The sequence below is a fragment of the Salmo trutta genome, chromosome 25 (genome assembly GCF_901001165.1).
Source record: "Salmo trutta chromosome 25, fSalTru1.1, whole genome shotgun sequence".
NCBI classification, from domain to species: Eukaryota; Metazoa; Chordata; class Actinopteri; order Salmoniformes; family Salmonidae; genus Salmo; species Salmo trutta.
The window spans coordinates 35,733,051-35,741,400 of record NC_042981.1 but is presented as its reverse complement, the minus strand read 5'-3'; the positions used below and the strand labels follow the sequence as shown (position 1 = coordinate 35,741,400).

The 8,350-nt window shown below is 44.2% G+C and overlaps 1 protein-coding gene across 1 annotated transcript; it reads left to right on the top strand.

Moving 5' to 3' along the window:
* Nucleotides 1–6,412: 6,412 nt before the first annotated feature.
* LOC115162674 (gap junction alpha-4 protein-like) lies at nucleotides 6,413–7,942 on the top strand. The gene has a single exon (XM_029714163.1). The coding sequence runs from the start codon at nucleotides 6,413–6,415 to the stop codon at nucleotides 7,940–7,942; it is 1,530 nt and encodes a 509-aa protein (XP_029570023.1).
* Nucleotides 7,943–8,350: the final 408 nt, after the last annotated feature.

Genomic DNA, 8,350 nt, shown 5'->3' with positions numbered 1-8,350 from the left:
GAGTGTTTTATTACAAATACAATGGTTTAAGTTTTAGAGATATTTAGGGCTAACTTATTCCTTGCCACCCACTCTGAAACTAACTGCAGCTCTTTGTTGAGTGTTGGTTGAGGTCGGGGGATTGTGGAGGCCAGGTCATCTGATGCAGCACTCCATCACTCTCCTTCTTGTTAAAATAGCCCTTACACAGCCTGGAGGTGTGCTGGGCCATTGTCCTGTAGAAAAACAAATGATAGCCCAAACCAGATGGGATGGCGTATCGCTGCAGAATGCTGTGGTAGCCATGCTGGTTAAGTGTGCCTTGAATTCTAAATAAATCACAGACAGTGTCAGCAGAAAAGCACCCCCACACCATAACACCTCCTCCTCCATGCTTTACGGTGGGAAATACACATGCAGAGATCAACCATTCACCCACACTGCGTCTCACAAAGACACGGTGGTTGGAACCAGAAATCTACAATTTGGACTCCAGACCAAAGAACAAGTTTCAACAGGTCTAATGTCCATTGCTCGTGTTTCTTGGCCCAAGCAAGTGTCTTCTTCTTATTGATGTCCTTTAGTAGTGGTTTCTTTGCAGCAATTTGACCATGAAGGCCTGATTCACACAGTCTCCTCTGAACAGTTGATGTTGAGGCTTGTAACTCTAATGAACTTATCCTCTGCAGCATAGGTAACTCTGGGTCTTCCATTCCTGTGGTGGTCCTCATGAGAGCCAGTTTCATCATAGCTATCATGACACAAGGCGAGACCCAGATGCAGACACAGGAGGCAGATGGTTGGAGTCTTACAATATTTATTAATCCAATAGGGGAAGGCAAGAGAATGGTCGTGGACAGGCAAAAAGGGTCAAAACCAGTTCAGCGTCCAAAAGGTACCGAAGGGCAGGCAGATTCAAGGTCAGGTCAGGCAGGATGATCAGGCAGGCGGGAAAGAAGTCCAGAGTCAGGCAGGAGTCAAAACCGAGAGGACTAGCAAAAAGAGAATAGCAAAAGGAGTACAGGAAAAACACGCTGGTTGACTTGACTAAACATACAAGACGAACAGAGAGACAGGAAACACAGGGATAAATAGACTGGGGAAAACAAGCGACACCTGGAGGGGGTGGAGACAATAACAAGGACAGGTGAAACTGATCAGGGTGTGACAATAGCGATTGATGGTTTTTGCGACTGCACTTGAAGAAACTTTCAAAGTTCTTGACGTTTTCCGTATTGACTAACCTTCATGTCTTAAAGTAATGATGGACTGTCGTTTCTCTTTGTTTATTTGAGCTGTTCTTGCCATAATATGGACTTGGTCTTTTACCAAATAGGGATATCTTCTGTATACCCCCACTACCTTGTCACAACACAACTGATTGGCTCAAACGCATTAAGAAGGAAAGAAAATCCACAAATCTTAAGAAGGCACACCTGTTAATTGACATGCATTCCAGGTGACAACCTCATGAAGCTGGTTAAGAGAATGCCAAGAGTGTGCAAAGCTGTCATCAAGGCAAAGGAGGGCTATTTGAAGAATCTCAAATATAAAATATATTTTAATTTGTTTAAGACCTTTTTGGTTACTACATGATTCCATATGTGTTATTTCATAGTTTTGATGTCTTCACTATTATTCTACAATGTAGAAAATAGTAAAAAATTAAGAAAAACCCTTCAATGAGTAGGTGTTCTAAAACTTTTGACCGGTAGCGTATATACTGGACATATACATACATACACACATATACATACACATATAAATACATAGAAGATAGAAGGCCAGCATCCCGGAGTCGCCTCATCGCTGTTGACGTTGAGACTGATGTTTTGCGGGTACTATTTAATGAAGCTGCCAGTTGAGGATTTGTGAGGCGTCTGTTTCTCAAACTAGACACTCTTATGTACTTGTCCTCTTGCTCAGTTGTGCACCGGGGCCTCCCACTCCTCTTTCTATTCTGGTTAGAGACAGTTTGCGCTGTTCTGTGAAAGGAGTAGTACACAGGGAGTAGTACACAGATCTTCAGTTTCTTGGCAATTTCTCACATGGAATAGCCTTAATTTCTCAGAACAAGAATAGACTGATGAGTTTCAGAAGAAAGTTATTTGTTTCTGGCCATTTTGAGCCTGAAATCAAACCCACAAATGCTGATGCTCCAAATCCTCAACTAGTCTAAAGAAGGACAGTTTTATTGCATCTTTAATCAGAACAACAGTTTTCAGCTGTGCTAAATAATTGCAAAAGGGTTTTCTAATGATCAATTAGCCTTTAAAATGATAAACTTGGATTAGCTAACACAATTTGCCATTGGAACACAGGAGTGATGGTTGTTGATAATGGGCCTCTGTACGCCTACGTAGCTATTCCAGTAAAAAATCTGCCGTTTCCAGCTACAATAGTCATTTACAACATTAACAATGTCTACACTGTATTTCTGATCAATTTGATGTTATTTTAATGGACAAAAAATGTGCTTTTCTTTAAAAAACAAGGACATTTCTAACTGACCCCAAACTTTTGAACGGTAGTGTACATGTAGGTTTGGTTAGGTGATTGATTGAAGTACTCCTTACATGTAGGTAGAGGGTGAATAGCAGAAAGTCTGGGTAGCAATTTCATCAACCGTTCAGCAGTCTTATGGCTTTGGGGTAGAAGCTGTTAAGGAGCATTTTGGTCCCAAACTTGGTGCTCCGGTATCACTTGCCATGCGGTAGCAGAGAGAACAGACTGTGACTTGGGTGGCTGGAGTCTTTGACAATTTTTAGGGCCTTCCTCTGACACCACCTGATATAGAGGTCCTGGATGACAGGGAACTCGGCCCCAGTGATATACTGGGCTGTACTCACTACTCTCTGTAGCGCCTCGCAGTCAGATGCCAAGCAGTAGCCATACCAAGCTGTGATGCAGCGAGTCAAGACGCTCTCAATGGTGCAGCTGTAGAACTTTTTGAGGATCTGAGGGCTCATGCCAAATCTTTTCAGCCTCCTGAGGGGGAAGAGGCATTGTCGTGCCCTCTTCATGACTGTTGGTGTGTTTGGACCATGACAGGTCCTTAGTGATGTGGACACTACAGCCCCGTCAATGTGAATTGGGGTGATCTCGACCCTCCGTTTCCTGTAGTCCACAATCAGATCCTTTGTCTTGCTGACGTTGAGGGAGAGGTTGTTATCCTGGCACCACACTGCCAGGTCTCGAACCTCCTCCCTATAGGCTGTCTCATCGTCATTGGTGATCAGGCCTAAATCCATTGTCTCGTCAGCAAACTTAACGATGTGGTGTTAGAGTCGTGTGCAGCCACGCAGTAGTACAGTAGTTGTTTACAAACGTCGGAGTAAACCAAGCTTACATTTTGGGTTCTGACGGGGTAGTACATTTGAACTGAGCTCATGAGGCATTTATAAGTTACACTCTTCAATAATCAATGTCGTACATATCATTCATGCATAAGTCCAAAAATGGATGTAGCAACTACTGATATAAAATATTGTATGTCGCCATCCAAATGTATGACCTTGTTAAAGTTTAAAGGTCGACCTGTACCTGCGAAATGCGACAATCATATCATATGCTCAATGGCCAAATACCTTTGTCTAATAACTTTTTGATGAACGCATGTTATTGACATCTCTGTTGGGTCAATGACATAAACAGTGAGCAATAGAACAAATGACTAAATGCATGTCGTTCAGTCAGAACAGAAAAAGGAGAAGCTAATCAGATGAAAACATATGGATGCAGGTCTGGGCATCAGCGACACAGATAGACAACAAATCCAGGCCCAGCCCCTATGGATCGCTAGCTAAGTACTAGATGAACTCGTTATGTAATGCAACGTCCCGATGTGACATTTGCTGTTGAAGCTTCTGCAAGGGAAAATCAAATCAATCCTCCATTGACTCTGTCAGTGTGCAATGGAAAGCTAATTAAAGCCCTGAGGCTTGGCTGGTCTTTTTATGCAGCAGCAGCAGCAGCTCAACTACTATTGTGTACTATTACTTAGCATGGGTATGGGGGGTTTGTGTTGTGTAGAATAACTTCAGAACCACACAATTGAACTTCACGACAAGGTTATGTGATTCTCTGCTTATCTTCATGGTTATCATGGTTATTTTCATGGATGCCTTTAGTCCCAAACAGATAGAAGGGGAGTTCAATACATACATTTTCAGTGGATAAAACCAGTTCAGGAATATTGCACTGCAAACCAAAGTGAGCATACAATTAAGTTTGCATGGTGTGTTGTTTTTGATAGACAATACTCAACAGGACATAACCAATACTTTGAAATGCAAAGCAAAATAGAGATCACACCAAATTATACTAACTCATTATATAACCTATCCCTATGGTATTCAGTAGTTGGATTGGATAGATTGAGTATATTTTGCACTATGGTGTTCTCTTTCGGCAGACAGGGGGCTAGAACACACACTCCAAAAAACAACAACTCCCCATGCAGCTAACTATGAAACTGGACATGACTCGTTGAACCAGTGTGTCTGGCATTATAGATTATGCATTACATTAATCAGATATGAGGGATTACATACCTTTGCCTCAAAATGTCAATATCTGAAGCTTCTACATAGGAGGGTTCCTATTCTAACTAAAGGGCCGAAATGGGAGCATTGTGGGAACGTAAAACAATACACAAATATACCCTCTCTTCCAGCGAGCGGGGTATTAATGGGGGTTAGAGGGCACTAGCTGGGTTGGCACTGTTGGTTGGTGTGAGAGCAGGCCGTTGCAAGCAGGATTCAACAGTTGCCTGGCAAGATGTGCCATGGGGCATTGTCCCTCCCGTCGGTTGCAGATCAATCCTCACATCCTGTGAACCCTGTGTGCAACAGCAGCACGGTAGAACACAGAACAGTCACTCTGTGTGGCGGACTGACTGACTCAGGGAGATATGTGCTTTTGCAAAGGAAACCAACTTCTCCATGGGGTAACCATACCAAGCATGTGATTTTGGTGAGTGGGAAACATGTTTTGCATTGAGAGGCAAAGAAAGTACCCATACCATTGATATGTAAGTGCTTGTTTTTCTTTGCATTGAAATGATGTATTGACTTCTGTAAAAAAAAAAAAATTGTAGGGGAGAGTAGGTGTAAAGGGGTAAGTTGATCAACACTCTAGGAAACCATTTGACTCAATATTTAGGAAGAAGTTACAATTTCATGGAGTCTGTGATGGAAGAAACCACATGGAAAGAGTGGTAAGAAAGTTAGGTTCAGAAAACTGATTTTCACCAAATCAAATGAATGTATTGTTTTAGAGGTTTCATGATACTTGTATCTATACCAAAGAAGACAATTTTAAGATTATTCTATACATCAGTTGGGGTCTCTATAAGCTTCAATATGAGGTCCTAAACCTAGCATGAAAGTGCGTCATTGTAGCCTTGTGGGCTAATATAGTCAAAACTTTTGCCTTGGGGTAAGTTGAGCCAATGGCAAGTTGAACAAATTGAAGCGTTGTCTTCCCAGGCGTAATGCAAGGCATTATTGCTGGGATATGAGCTAACAACAGGGGATATGAGCTAACAACAGGGGATATGAGCTAACAACAGGGGATATGAGCTAACAACAGGGGATATGAGCTAACAACAGGGCCTATGTTAAAAGTGTTAGATAGACGTGGTTTTAAAAAGTTAGCGATAACATTTCATTCAGTACAGAAATTTGAAGGTGGCTTAAATTACCCCATACCTGGGGGAAGAGACCACCTTTTTTGGACAAGCTATGTTTACATGTAACGTTTACATGACCTCTGATTATTGACGGGGATACACAACATCCTGAAATATATGTAGATATCTTTGTTAGAAAGAATACCATATTTCCCTTGATGGAGGAATGCTAAATGTACAAATGTCTCAACTTACCCTACTGTCCCCTACTGCTCTTACTGTCTGCATCATGATGCTGATTTGTAATGCTGTTGTCTTACCAACATAAAAGTTAAAGAGAAGACAACAAGGAATGCATGTCTGAAAGGACAACAACTAAGTGAAATTCTTAGGTGAAATTCTTCACTGCGTTTCAACTACATAGGTCTTCTTCAATGCTGCCTGAACAAGACTTTGTAGTCAAAACATGTTGCAGTTGTGTCCTGATGTAAACTATAGATCGATCTGTTCCTATTATATGTATTATTATTTTTTTAAATATTTCACTAAACTTTTCTGTATCGTCCTGGCCACCTACTTGTTTTCTTTAATGGATTATATTCCATTGAGGTGGCTTCCTTCCACCGCGCTTGTCTCGATTATTAAGTCCATTTATTGCATGATAATCATAAACATTGCATGTTTTAAACTATAGTTACAATCAAACTGTTAAAAGAAAATATATGGGATATCCCTCTGGTCTCTTTCTCTCCAGTGTGAGGACATGTGGCAGTAGAGACCAGTGAGCCTTGAGGAGAGACTATGGGGGACTGGAACCTGCTGGGCAGCATCCTAGAGGAGGTGCACGTCCACTCCACCATCGTAGGAAAGATCTGGCTCACCATCCTCTTTATCTTTCGCATGCTGGTGCTGGGCGTAGCGGCTGAGGACGTGTGGGACGACGAGCAGAGCGAGTTCATCTGCAACACGGACCAGCCGGGCTGCAAGACCGTCTGTTACGACCAGGCCTTCCCCATCTCCCTCATCCGCTTCTGGGTCCTGCAGGTCATCTTCGTGTCCTCGCCCTCCCTCGTCTACATGGGCCACGCGCTCTACCGCCTGCGCGCCCTGGAGAAGGAGAGGCACCGGCGGAGGGTCCAGCTGAAGGCAGAGCTGGGGGAGACGGAGGCGCTGGTGGAGCAACACAAGCGCATTGAGAAGGAGTTGAAGAGGCTGGAGGAGCAGAGGAAGGTGAAGAAGGCTCCACTGAGAGGGTCCCTGCTGCGGACGTACGTCATCCATATCCTAACGCGCTCCGTGGTGGAGGTGGGCTTCATCATGGGCCAGTATATCCTGTATGGCATCGGACTGGAGCCTCTATATAAATGCGAGACGATGCCTTGCCCCAACAGCGTGGACTGTTACGTGTCCAGGCCCACGGAGAAAACAGTGTTCATGGTGTTCATGATCGTCATTGCCGGGGTGTCTCTCTTCCTGAACCTCCTGGAGATATCCCACCTGGGCATCAAGAAAATCAAACAGACTCTGAAGGGAGACAAGTACCCAGCAGACAACGACAGTTTGATTTACAAGCCGAATAAGAAAGCGTCTTCTCACAATGGGCCGCTGACTCAGACCATCTTCAAAGTCATTCCTGAAGAGGATCTGAACCCAATGGACCCACCTCCCCACTACATACCAAACCACGAGGTTCCCAGGCACAACAGCGTGGCTCCAGGCCAGTACCTGGCCAACTGCACTGGCCTCCAGCCCCATCAGCACTACCAGCAGCAGCAGCAGCAGCTCCAGCAACGTCAGCCCAGCCAAGGGATGATCCAGACCCTGCACCTCCAGGGAGCCCAAGAGAACCACACCACCACCATGGTTGACCAGCACCCTCCAGCCTACGGAGGAGTTTTCTTGAATGGAGACAGTGGGCCCAGGAACCTGCAGGGTCAGCCAAACCATAAGGACCACAATTTACACCCTCAAGACCACTACCAGCCCAGCCACATGGAAGGAGTACCTGTGCCTATTGCAACACACAGACCCAGCATCATGACAACACACAGACCAAGCTTGGCTCTGAGAGACATAGACCTGGAGGAAGATAGGAGGAACTCAATGGGCAGCGACTTCCTCTTGCCTAACCCAGGAAGGAAGCAAAGCTTCATGACACGTATGCCCTCTGAGAGCATGTCCACCATCAGTGACTGCAGCAGCAACTCTCTACGGACATCCAACTCTGAACTGGGCGACATGGGGGACATGCCCATGATGCCACCCCCTGGAAGGAGAATGTCAATGGCAAGTAGAGCCAAGAGACAGGCAGCCTCTGACCTAGTGGTTTAGAGAGCCATAAACACTCTGTAATGTGAGCTTTTTACAACAGAGCATGATAACAACAGAGCATGAGAGCATGACTCAAAGCATAAGATGGGAAGGTAGTGGGACAGAAAGAGAGAGAGAGAGAGAGAGAGCGAGCGAGAGAGAGATGTCTAGATTTGACTGGTAAAGCTGCAATAGATTTGTAATGTTGTAAAAAAAATAATAATAATTAAATCTTCCAGAAAGTCATGATGACTAGTGTCAATGTGTTATCTAGCCTCTCTCAATCCCAAATGTTCTCTCTCTTTCAGAGTGTATTCTTGGACATCTCGTCTATCATGAAAAAGTGAAGAGGGACGAGAGCAAAAATAGGACCCAGGAGTTGCCTACGAGTGAAACAACGCACAGGAGATATCAATAACACTGCACTCA